The sequence below is a fragment of the Drosophila navojoa genome, chromosome X, assembly GCF_054131105.1.
Source record: "Drosophila navojoa isolate 15081-1374.11 chromosome X, UAZ_NAV_1.0, whole genome shotgun sequence".
Lineage (NCBI taxonomy): Eukaryota > Metazoa > Arthropoda > Insecta > Diptera > Drosophilidae > Drosophila > Drosophila navojoa.
In genome coordinates, this window is record NC_142895.1 from 24,072,212 (window position 1) to 24,084,518 (window position 12,307).

Genomic DNA, 12,307 nt, shown 5'->3' on the forward strand with positions numbered 1-12,307 from the left:
GTATAAAGTTTCAAATTTGAATTCTCTACTGAGTTCCCCAGTCGAGGAGCCTAGCTTAGGGATACTTCAGTATATCTTCCATTAAGAAAACAAAAAGGGGCACTATATCGCCTGAAATTAAAGTCACATCATTTGTATTACAAAGCGGATTTCAATTAAATTTTCAGCATATGATCTACATCTTCTATTGAATATTAGAAAATTTTGTAAAATTAGAGATCTATTCAGATATTCGCTATAATTGCAAATGAACTTCAACTAAAGTCTATATCCAAATATATCAAAAAACCAAAACTACTTAAAATGCACATGCAATGAAATTGCGATATAAATGAGAAGGAATCACTGAATATCGATCAAGTTTTTACTGGGTAAACTTAAATGAAACTTAATTGAAAATGCGAATAACAGGAAAGGAAAACCTACAGACGGATGAACCGATGAACGAATCAAGAAACAGACGTATATAGGGATTAGACTACATCAACCGAGTCGGACAGACGTACGGATCGACAAACACATATAGAGGGACTGGACTAGATCAGCCCAGTCGATTTCCCTTTCTAATAATCACTCATACCCTTGCTCCAGGGTAGAGGCGTACATTTTTCAAAGCAAGTAGGCTTTAGATTTTTACTCTCGAAACTGAAACAGGCTGAGACTCATTGTAGTAGTTCAGTATTGCAGTGTCGCTCTTACTGTAAACTACGTAGTTGAAATACTATTTTTGATATTTATATATTTTTATAAAACAACAACATCAAACGAAGGGAGGTTAAGCTATGCCGCAGGTAAGTTTTGAATGGATCTCCACCGTAAACGATCCTGATGGTCTATCCTATGTGCTGCGACAGCGACCACGGCTCAAGGTGCCCCACTACGGCATGGGACGCAGAAGCTCGATAGTCACAATGCTACAGACAATTAGGCCATGCATCGTTGAGTACGCTTACTTTTGGGACACCAAGAAGAACGAAGAAAACGCTGGGGTGGGGGAAATTCTGTCAGGGTCTGGCACAGAAGACAAAGAAATGACAGCCGAGCCACAAATGCCGGCCAAGGCCAACAAAATTAACGTCAAGGTAGTGCCAGCCAGGAACATTCGGGAAGATTGTCTAAAACATGGTAGTAAGCAGCATCTGCCCACAATAGCGGCGGTTAGCAAGGTATCGAAGGATTGCATCGATAGTTCCAATCAGGTATTCAACTCGCGCTCTATCAATATATATCATAGTATATTTCGAAATGAATTGGATTTATCTTTTCCGCAGACTGAAAAGAAGGAATTCAATATCATCGACGATGACCTCAAGCTTCTCTTGCCATTCAATCGCTATATTGACGACAAGCTGAGCAAGTACAACTTGCCAAAACTGATCGCAGATCTGACCAAGAATATGGTGGAAATCGAGGTCATAAATATGCGTCCTCAGTATGTGACCATTATACCGGAGCCACGTGTGGCTTGGCGCATTGAAATCGACCTGTCCAGCAATCCGTCGATCCAATGTCTGATTCGTGCCGGAATTTACATTAAGGAGGCCATGGACAACGATCCGCAAGCACTACTCATGCTCAATGGATACGATCAGGATAATCATCACATTGCTCTCGCAGCTGTTCATGACCAAATGCCGCCAGCCGGGGACGACAATATGAGGCGCCCAGCTACGTGGATGGCCAGGATTCCGCTCTTCTGGCCACACATCCCGAACCGTCTAGCGAAAATCGTGTTGACCTATTTCATTTTAATTTGTGTGATTGGCATTGTATTCACGTTCTTCCTCTGAGTGCATCGTTTTCATAAGTATTTGAGCTCAAGTAGCATTAGGATCTATATCAATGACTAGTAAGGCATTGCCCATGATAACGGAATCCAGCTAGATATTTCGAGTCCCATTTCCATTTCGAAATTATATAAATTTGCAGCGTCATATTGTTCGAATTTGTAAAAATTGTAAATTCAATTTTTTTTGTCTAAAAATTTATATTAGATATTAAAAAACTAGTGAAAATTCCAAATAGTACTCTATTTAATTGGCGTTGCTAGATCTTAAAACTAATCGCATGAAACTCTTACGAATTGATTCCATTTTTTTCCTGACGAATAATTTTTAAAAGTAATATTTTTATTTTTATTTTTTTATTTATTAAATTATTTTTTCTTTATTTATTTATATTTTTTTTTTTTTTTTGTCAAACTCTAGCGTATATCTGATCTTATTCTTATACTTATTCGCTAAAGTGAAACGAGCATATTGGTTTTGTCCAATGACCGTCTTGCTGTCCGTCCGATTGTCAGCCTGTTTTCCATTTGATTGGTTTTAAGCCATTTCATCACTATAGAATCTAGAGATTTGAAATTTAGGAATTGTAGGAACATATACTAGTGTATATAGTGCAATTAGCGAGTATTAAAATTTGGAAAAAGCACTTTCTGCTATCTTAGAAACCTTAGAAACCTTAGAAAATTTCAAATCGAAATTTCGAATTGACAATACAAGTCCTTAAAGATATGACGGAGATATATACGACTATTGGGCGCCAATGTGTAGTCAAAACTATATTTTCTACAGCTCTAGAGCCAGTAACAAGAGTTAACAACTGTATTAATTTCATCCTCATTAATGATATACTCTATATATAAATTGGAGGCATGGGAAGTCAAAAAGTGGTTCTGGGTCGTGAATGAGTATTCTGCAGTTGGTAATGCTCGACTGTAATGTTCTTGCTTTTGTTTAAGAAATGTATACAAATTCTTAAATTATTTTTATTTTAATTAAATTAATTAATTAATTATTTTCCCTTAAAAAATCAGTTTTAAAAATACTAATTTTGTAATTCATAAAATTTTAGCATGCCTATCAATTCTATTATGAAAGCAGTATATTTTGTAGTAAAATAATATTTATAAATTAATTAATTAATTTAAGCTCAATTTTTTTCTACATTTACTTGACTTTTTAAACAATAATAGAAGAGTTCCTTAATAACATGCGTCTATTGTAACATTATTTAAATAATTTTAATTTTTTAATATTTCTATTATTTATTTATTTAAATTATTATTTATTTAATTCAATATAAAAAAGTATTTTTTAAATCTATCTCATCTATAATTACAATTGTGAATGCTAATTTGATGTTGCCCTTAAATTTTTTGAGCTAGCCAAAATTTGCTTACCATTTAGTTTCGTACCACTGTAGCTGGAGAATTTATGGGATTTCGCTAGTGAATATCCAGGACAACACGCCCAAAGGGCAATATGTGCAGATGCTGCTGGAGCGTTTGGGGCTCGCTGGATGCTGCGAAATTTTACGATGCACAAACAAAGAATAATCGTAACGTGTGAACTTTATGCTGTTTGGTCAGTGCGCCGCAGGTGAGCAGGAGCGGGAGCGGGAGCAGGAGCAACAACAGCAGGACTCGTGCAGCGTCCAATTGGCCTGCCGGTGTCCAGATAAACAAGGCAATAAGCGTCACGCTGGACACTTGTTGCCGTTGCTCCTAGATAGCGGGCGCCTACAGCTTGCAGTTGAGTGGGCGTCTGCTTGGATTGCCTTCCACTTGCCTCATTAGTTCAAACACATATATGTATATACACACACAAATATCTATACATACTATATATAGTGGTGTGTGTGTGTGGCCAATGGACGTTTCGTTTAATTATGCAAACGTGGGACCCGTTCGCCTAGTCGGTTATACTTCAAAACTGTTCTGCACGGCCAGCAAGCGGCTCAGTTAACCCGTGTCCATCGCGCCAGCCACAACAGCAGCCAGTGCTCCCAGAGCTCCAGCAGCCAGCCATACAACACACTCTCCAAGCACCCAGGCACCCAGGCACCCAAGCAGTCATGAGCCAGCTCGGCGGAGCAGCCACACGGCCACGCAATTGGACACTGCGTGGCGCCGTTCTCCTCCTGGCGCTGCAGCTGCTCCAGACACCGAGCGCCCTGCAGCACACCGAGGAGGGTCTCGAGTTGCTCTTTCGCGAGCGGTAAGTCTATTGAGGGTCTCTCTACAAAATGCTGAGATAACACATGCTAAGGAGAGCACCAAGTACTAACAAGTGCTTCGATAAGATGCGATACACAATCACAATCAAATCAGAGTTGATAAACCAGGTTAAGATGGTATCATATTTTAACTGGAAATAGATATAAATAGACATATATCTATATACCCTGAACTCAATGAAAATGGGAAATCAAGATAGTGAGATGATTTTCTTCCACGGTGTATACATATATATCATGCAGAAGGAAACGTGGCAGATTCCAAAGAGTGATAGTATTCTTAATCCAACTGCCTAGCCTAGACTTAGCCCTATCCGTTTCTCTGACTGTCCGTCTATTTGTCTTTCCGTGCGCGTTGATTTCAGAACTTATAAAAGCCAAAGAGCCTTGAATTGATTGACAATTAGTTTGATTAAAAACAAAAGTGAAAAGATATTATTTCCTACATCTTGAAACTGAAACTCCATATTCAAAATATAGAAATTAATGTGTATTTTATATGATTTCTGAATGCATAAAGGATATTAAAAAAAAAAATAAAAATTAAATAAACGAATAGAACATAAAAGTAAAGCATAAAAACTTTTTAAATTTCTAAATTGGGAAAAAAAATAGTATTAAAAAAATATAATTAATCCATAAAAAATTGGAAAAAAAAAAAGTTTTTAAAAATTTCATAAAATTTATTCATAAAAAATTGATTTAAAAAAAATAGATATAATTTTTTTATTTATTTATTTTTTTTTTATTTTTTATTTATTTATTTTTTTTTTTTTTTTTTTTTTTTTTTTTTTTTTTTTTTTGAATATTTGGATAAATCTGAAAACCAATTGCAAAAATATAATTATAATACAATTATAATACAATAATTCAATAATTTATTTTCAAAAACTTTTTTATGATGTATAAAAATTATAAAAATAATAAATATGAATTACAATAATTTAATTATATCTTGGCTGAATGGAAACGTGCGTAGCTCACAATCGGATTGGGAGAACGTTTGGCATCGGGAGACGCATTCGCGATGCCGGGACAAGCTGATCCGGCAGCTCTACTGGGCCTGCGAGAAGGACATCTACCGCCTGACGCGGCGCAACCGGAAGAGAGGTGGCGACGAGACGTGGGTGAAGAGCAGCTCCAATCGTAAGTGACAAGCCAGAGAGAACGAAAGAGAGACAGAGAGAGGGTGCTCTAGCTACTACATTGTGAAATTTTGTTGCCTTTTGCAGCTGCTGTGGGCGGTGCCGCCTCTACCTGGCTGCACGTGAACTATGCAAACATGTTGCTGCGCAGCAGACGCTCCGATGCGCCCTCCATTACCAACGAGTGCTGCACCAAGGCCGGCTGCACCTGGGAGGAGTACGCCGAGTACTGCCCCTCGAACAAGCGGCGCAATCACTACTGAGGGCCCCCGAGTTGCGCTCCCCAATATTAAATACCCTATACATATAACATATATACATGCATATATACATCTATATATATATATACACGATATAACTGTAATGTTTTTTTTTTTGTGTCTCTCTATATTTTGTTGTTGTTGTTTGTTCGTTGTTCGAGTGTCTGTGGCGTTGCGTTTGAAGCTAAATAATAAATAAAATAATATACTATAAAGATATGTGCTTTTAACTGGGGAAGAAGAAGAAGAAGAACTGATATGAAAACATCGATTGTTTCAAGGGACTTTATAGGGGCTGTATAGTACGACCCATAAATAATAATAATAAATAATAATTATTACCTGAGCTCTCTACTCATCCCTTCAGAAGAAGGGAAGAAATTTGATCACTTGATGAGCAAATTTTAAAATTCATGCATAAATATACATATGTATATATGTATTTGTATACATATACACTGTCGCTCATCTAAATTTATATCCATAGCTATATCTTCTGACCTAAGACTCCGATTTGAGTGAAATAAATTTTGGTATGCAAAAAAAAACAATCAATTATGACGAGGAAAAATTTAAGGTCGGTAAATTTTTTATTAAATATATATATAAATATATATAATATTTTTTTTTATTTTCCGAGAACATGTATACTTAAAAAACAATTAACAGAACCAAAATTCAAGCAATATAGAATACTCTATTTCAGTATTTAATATTTGTACTAATTAGTAACATGTACATATACGCCTGGTGAAAAAAAATGTTAAGAGTGACCTGATACAAAGACCGTCTACATGCCTCCTAGGCATTCAATGACCAATAGGTAGTGCAAGAAAACTAGATAAGGGTCGTATACATATGTTTATGGACTCTATGAATAGGCATCTGCCTAATACCCTGACCCTCAGCGTAAGAAACGAAAGCTAAGCCTGACAAACTCAGCAATAGGCTAAAAATAGTCAATATCTATGATTATAAGCATGATTCACTGTCGTTGCATAGCTCCATCATCGCCCGTTGCATAATTCTTAAAGCTACACAGCTCCTTGATCTCTTGGTCATTACAAATTCTCTCTCTCTCTCTTAGCTACTGAGTGTTATGGTATTTCTCTTTATTATCAATAACTCATAGAAACTATACATATGTATATGTCTGTATATAATAATATGGCTTTGAAATACATGAATAACCCAATGTCAATGTTTCATATATCTGGTTAATCAAACCAAAGAGCAAGGAACCGCACCATACTCGAAGTTTTAGTAGATTAGTTGACTATATCGATTACAGTACTTAAACACCCAACCCCAATTCAAAAGTGGTTGAGTCTTAGCTTGCTCTGCAGAACGAATTAAGAATCATACATAGAATGACTCCATAATGGAATGACTATATCTGGCTTAGTCGAAATTTGGTCATGTAATTAATGTAGGAATCAGCTGTCGAGTATTTGGTATAGAGTATTTATATACATTCATCTACGAAGTAACAAAGGAAGAGTAATACTCATACCTATAACGGCTTTACAGCTGAAATCTATGTATTTAGCAAGTTGCGATTGTCTGATTTACCAATTGAGAGGTGACTAATCCGAGACTCCAGAGGTTTGATTAATCAGTACACTTTTTTTAGACAGAACGATTGCAACGTAATTACTGGATTTTAAGAGCATTACGAATTATGTAAATCAACAATATATAGTCTACGCTTTATAAAACAAATGATACTATAATCTATTTATAATGTACCCTATATATATTTAGCATGATATACATGTGCATATATTTGTATGTATATTATATGGGATATATGCAATATACAATGCAGATATTATATGAGATACATATAATATGCATATATGCATATGAGATACATATAATATGCATATATGCCAGATATATATGTACATACATATACTCATATGTACTTTATTTATATATTTATATATATATATATTTAATGTAAGGTATTCTCTTTTAACAAAATTAATATATAGTCTAAATAAACATTTGTATATCTTGAATTCTGTGTATCAGTATATACAATCGTATGCTCTATACATACATACATCGTATACTATATACAGCATATTTTTTGTAAATCATAAATTGTATGTATCGAATATATTGTGAGTATATTATACATATTATATATATCATATATTTTATATATATTGCTCCGCATTTTGTTTATAATAATATATGTATACGATATATTATATACTCTAAAATCAATTAGATTTCTCACGTGTTTCCCATATTCGACTCTTCTAATGGACAGATTTTCTGGCAAAACTCTGCCAACCAACCAATCAAATATTTATATGTATATAGATATTAAAACATGGAAATATTTCCTTTTTTCTATATTTGCTTTCGTTTCTTTTTGGAGGAGAACATAAGATTGTTTTATTGAAGAGAACCAAGCGCGCACAACAAAAAGCTATTCAGATACGATTCTTTTTTGTATCACAGATGCATTATTCAATATCAAAGTCAAAGTTAGTCGAATTAAAACTAATATTAAATAGGGTTAAAAACAAAATTTGTAATTATAGTAATAATAATACAAATGCGAATATATAAATTCAAAGTGAATTTGGTTCTATTTCGATCGAAATTTCTAAAAGGGAGTATAACAATCTGATCTGATTTGTGATATACAATCGAGCTAAATAAATATGTAACTATATATGTATATATTTAATAGGTAAATACAACTCGTAAATACTCTTACGACTGCGACGCATATAAATATTAAACTACGCTTAAAAGCGACAAACTACTACAAAACTTTCTATATCGTGTATATATATATATAGCATACATATCTATCGTATATAGATGCTCTATATTTATATATATATATATATGTGCGTATAGATAATCTCTAGACTGCTACGAGTCTATACCGTTATGAGGGAGAACACAGCTAAGTAATTGCCTTGGTACAAATGCGAAAGAGATGGCAACAGATCGCAACCGAGAGACTTTCGACTACTGAATGTCTGTCCATATAGAATCTGAACAGTCGGGCAATCGATTTCAATTTCAATTTCGGCTATTGCAGTTGCCGGTGCTTGCGTCGTCGTCCTTGCAATCCTTGCGCGCCTTGCCGCACTTGTCCGCCGGCGTCGACTGGTGCTGCCGCTTGGAGCCATTCGCCTGGCCCTGCTCGTAGTGCTTGTCCAGCATCTCGAGGAGCGTCTGCTGCCGCTTGCCCACTGCATGAGCTGGAGAGCTTGTGGCAGCTGCTGCTGCTCCAACTCCTGCTCCTGCTCCTGCTCCTGCTGTAGCTGCAGCTGTGGCTGGTGTGGCTATGTGGTTGCTGTTGCTGCTGGAGGTGCTGCTGGAGCTGCCACCGGCGCCGCCACTGTCCAGACTCGCAGCCAACATCATGGCGTTGGCCTCCTCCTGCTCGGCATCGTCATCATCGTTATCCGACAGCACAATTCCATTGTTCTGCGAGCAATCCGAGTCGGCAAATAGATCCGGACTTTGCTGTTGCTTTGCTGCAGCTGGCGGCGCCACTGCATCCGCTGGCTTCGGCTGGACGTCGGACACCTTGTGCAGCGCCTTCAGATTCTCGAGCACGAAGGCATACAGAGTTCGGCCGGCGCCCATCTTCTTGAAGGGACACAGCACGGAGTACAGCTGGTTCACAGTGGTGCCATGGGCACGGAAGATCTGCCAGAGCTCGTGCAGGTCATCCCTCAGCTGGCGATTGCCGAACGTGTAGTAGGCCAGCGGTCGGCCATGGTGGGCGCAGACCATGATCTGGATGAGCGCCTTCAGGTGCGGATCGCCGCCAAAGGCGCCGCAGCCCCAATTCCCGGTGGCCACGCCCGGCGCCGGCGTCGACAGCCAGTGCCTGAAGCCAATGGACGCCTTGTTCAGCTCACGCAAAATGAGATCCTGGCGATACTGATGCGACTGCATCTGCTGGTCGAATCGTAGTGCATCGATGGCCACAATCGCCGTGTGGCGGCGCCGCGACTTGTCGTACGGCGTCCGATCCTCGTGGTTGCCCGCCCACACGAAGCTGCTCGCATAGCCGGTGTAGTTGCTGAAGCGCTCGCTGCCCACCATTAGCAGCGCCTCCGTGGAGAGCAGGCACTCGGTGAAGAGCTTCGAGATGAGCAGCTCCGGGCAGATGACGAAACGGATCTCCTCCTGCACGCAGCCGTGGCCGAGCACGCCGCCGCCAAGGAATTTGTTGGCAAAGTCCACCTGCAGCAGGCCAACGCCCTGATCCTCGATGGTGCCGCCGGCATTGACGTGCATGGGCACGCTGGCCAGAATCGCGGAGCTCGAGTGCCAATTGACCTCATCCTCGGGCTTCCCGCTGACGCGCATAAAGGTCAGGCAGCCGGTGGGCACATTGCTGGCATCCCGTTCCGTGGGACAGACGCGACGAAAGTAGTGGAAGATGCACTTCAGCTTCTCCAGCACCGCTGACCCGGTGGCCTGATAGAGTCTGCAAATGAGAGATACATTCGTTTAATGGATGCCAATGCCACACAGTTCGCACCGCCTGTCGCCAAACCTGAGCCAGTTTACCTATTGAAGTTAATGTCCGGAAAATTGCTGTACTCGGACTTGCGCTTGAGTGTGTTGCGGCGCGGAAATGTGCACAGAAATGCGTTGGCCAGCAGGCACGAGATCTGCTCCTGGGTGAGCGACACGGCAGATGTGTGATGCTGCTTGAGCAACGGTATTGGCGCCCTGATCAGCTCCGGCAGACGCAGCGCCAGACGTATGATGCGCGGCAGCAGATCCTCGAAAAACACCCGCGACTCGCTCTCATCCAGCTCATCGTTGAAGAGCTTGTGCAGCGCCCGGAAGCTCCATTGGTCCTTGTACGTGCTGTTGTACGACAGAATGGCCGCTTCCAGCTGCTTGCTGCTGGTAATGGGACGCTGCAGCGCCCGCTTGATCATGCCCCAGCGCGACTCGATGTCCGAGGTGCCATCCTCCGCAGCGACGGGATATTTGCTTTCCGGTGCACAGGGCAGGCGCACGTGATCGGAGTCCCAGCGATGTGAGCCCCGAAATGGACGCGGCGGCTCGGTCTCCGGCTCCCGAATGGGATGTCGGTAGAGCACCTTGTGCTGGGCGCCCGGCAGCACGGCACCCAGATGGTCCAGCTCGAAGGGCAGCAGGCCGCGGTGCACGGCCTCGATGGGCAGGCAGCGCCAGTGCCAGGGCGTGTCCGATTCACCATCACTGCCTGTCACAGAAATAATTGTGAATCATTCAATATGCCAACAAAAACATATTGCAAAAACAAAAAGTGCTAAAATGCAAAAATTTTCCAAACAATTCGCTGATTCCACGATTCGCCGCACTTACCCGCCGCCGAGTTGTCTGATGACGCCGGCGATGCTCTGCCGTCGACTGTGTCCTGCCTGGGCGCATCTATTTTCATGCTGTTATTGCTCTCGCCGTCCATTGGATAATCGACGCGCGTGTTCTTAGAGTTCGCAAGATGTTTAACAAATTGAAAACGCAACAGCGTTGCCAATTGTTTTGGTAGTGTTGATAAGTGGCCACTAGACCTCAGCATCGGCCCAGCCGTTTTGCTCTGTGTATAATAGTATGGAAAAAAATAAGACGAATCTTTCGTAAGTCACTTGAATTGCATCTGCGAATCTGAATAATATATTCACTTTGCTTCAATTTGTGAATTATGTGCATTTTATTTGCTATCGATATATCGATATGCTGCGCTCTTTGTGTGAGTACACTAACCAGAGAACACATAGACCGGACACGTAGTGTAAAGTGTTTTGCACACTTTTTTTTTGACATTACGACCCACACCACTTCGTATTTGCTCGGCTCCTCACTTTTAGGTTCAGGCTACTAAAATATTCGAGAGCACAATCATTTTGCTTCTGGCGCTCGACCGAGATGGTCGATGGTTGAACAAAAGATCCCTCTGTGCTCAATGTTTCCTTTGCTCTCTCTCTCTCTCTCTGTGCTCTTTGCTCTCTCAAATGTGTATATGTGTGTATGCATGTGAGCACAAGCAGCAGCTCAGCTGCCAGCTCACGAAAATTGAAATTTCTTCGCAGCAAGAACCCATGCCTTCCCTTCTGTGTGAAGAGTATACCGAACTTATCAAACCGTTTGCCAAGTTCGTACAAAATATGTATATGTGTTTTCGATTTTAATTGTGGAAAGGGTATGAAAGCGTTGGTGCTCATGATGAAAATGCTTTCGCGGCGAGCGTGCACACACACAGTCTTTGTTGCTACATATATTATGAGCGTTTGTGTGCCTGTGTGCGTAGCACTTGCTGCCTGTAGCAATTTTAGGTCCCAGCATTTGCATTTGGTTGATCTTGAGAAGTGCACACATTTATACATACATATATGTACATGTATGTATGATTGTATGTACGCAGGCGACGCGATGCCCACAATTGTGGAATATCACTTGTAGAAGCATTTGTATGCCTATGTGCCCTTACATGTGCGTTTGTGTGTGTGCATGTGTGTAAGCATGGGACGAGAACATTGGTGTGCATGTGTGTATGCATGGGACGAGAACATTGGCTGCCTACCTCAACTAAGAATTGTCTGAATGATTTTGGGCTCGAATTGAAGAGGCCAATAAAAAAAAAACTTCTAAAAAGAATTGGCATATGCACTTGTCACATTAGTTATAAGCGCGCCTCTTCAATTCGAGCCCAAAATCATTCAGACAATTCTTAGTTGAGGTAGGCAGCCAATGTTCTCGTCCCATGCATACACACATGCACGTCAATGTTCTCGTCCCATGCATACACACATGCACACCAATGTTCACGTCCCATGCATACACACATGCACACCAATGTTCACGTCCCATGCTTACACACATGCACACACACAAACG

The 12,307-nt window shown here is 40.5% G+C and overlaps 3 protein-coding genes across 3 annotated transcripts; 2 read left to right on the top strand and 1 right to left on the bottom strand.

Annotated features, from left to right (window-relative positions):
- The first annotated feature begins 634 nt into the window (after positions 1-634).
- On the top strand, positions 635-1,954 carry LOC115565274 (uncharacterized). Its single transcript, XM_030390348.2, has 3 exons — positions 635-791; positions 855-1,199; positions 1,272-1,954. The coding sequence occupies exons 1-3, from the start codon at positions 783-785 to the stop codon at positions 1,788-1,790; spliced, it is 873 nt and encodes a 290-aa protein (XP_030246208.1). The 5' UTR covers positions 635-782; the 3' UTR covers positions 1,791-1,954.
- A 1,692-nt stretch (positions 1,955-3,646) lies between these two features.
- On the top strand, positions 3,647-5,640 carry Ilp7 (Insulin-like peptide 7). Its single transcript, XM_089264918.1, has 3 exons — positions 3,647-4,001; positions 5,000-5,166; positions 5,253-5,640. Exons 1-3 carry the CDS (start codon positions 3,859-3,861, stop codon positions 5,426-5,428), a joined length of 486 nt encoding a protein of 161 aa, XP_089121044.1. The 5' UTR covers positions 3,647-3,858; the 3' UTR covers positions 5,429-5,640.
- Positions 5,641-7,794: 2,154 nt separating this feature from the next.
- Positions 7,795-11,144, bottom strand: Parg (Poly(ADP-ribose) glycohydrolase). The gene is made up of 3 exons (XM_089263918.1): positions 10,778-11,144; positions 9,986-10,655; positions 7,795-9,902 (listed from the first exon to the last, which is right to left on the bottom strand). The coding sequence occupies exons 1-3, from the start codon at positions 10,989-10,991 to the stop codon at positions 8,477-8,479; spliced, it is 2,310 nt and encodes a 769-aa protein (XP_089120044.1). The 5' UTR covers positions 10,992-11,144; the 3' UTR covers positions 7,795-8,476.
- Between the last annotated feature and the right edge of the window lie 1,163 nt (positions 11,145-12,307).

Bases quoted from the DNA above. Each gene is read 5' to 3' on its own strand.
- Parg (XM_089263918.1), bottom strand. From the start codon at position 10,991: ATGCTGAGGTCTAGTGGCCACTTATCAACACTACCAAAACAATTGGCA. The intron at 10,656-10,777 runs GTAAGTGCGGCG...TTTCTGTGACAG, and splicing joins ATCAGACAACTCGGCGGCGG to GCAGTGATGGTGAATCGGAC. The intron at 9,903-9,985 runs GTAAACTGGCTC...TCTCATTTGCAG, and splicing joins CCGGACATTAACTTCAATAG to ACTCTATCAGGCCACCGGGT.
- Ilp7 (XM_089264918.1), top strand. From the start codon at position 3,859: ATGAGCCAGCTCGGCGGAGCAGCCACACGGCCACGCAATTGGACACTG. The intron at 4,002-4,999 runs GTAAGTCTATTG...AAACGTGCGTAG, and splicing joins GAGTTGCTCTTTCGCGAGCG to CTCACAATCGGATTGGGAGA. The intron at 5,167-5,252 runs GTAAGTGACAAG...TGCCTTTTGCAG, and splicing joins GGTGAAGAGCAGCTCCAATC to CTGCTGTGGGCGGTGCCGCC.
- LOC115565274 (XM_030390348.2), top strand. The intron at 1,200-1,271 runs GTATTCAACTCG...TCTTTTCCGCAG, and splicing joins GCATCGATAGTTCCAATCAG to ACTGAAAAGAAGGAATTCAA.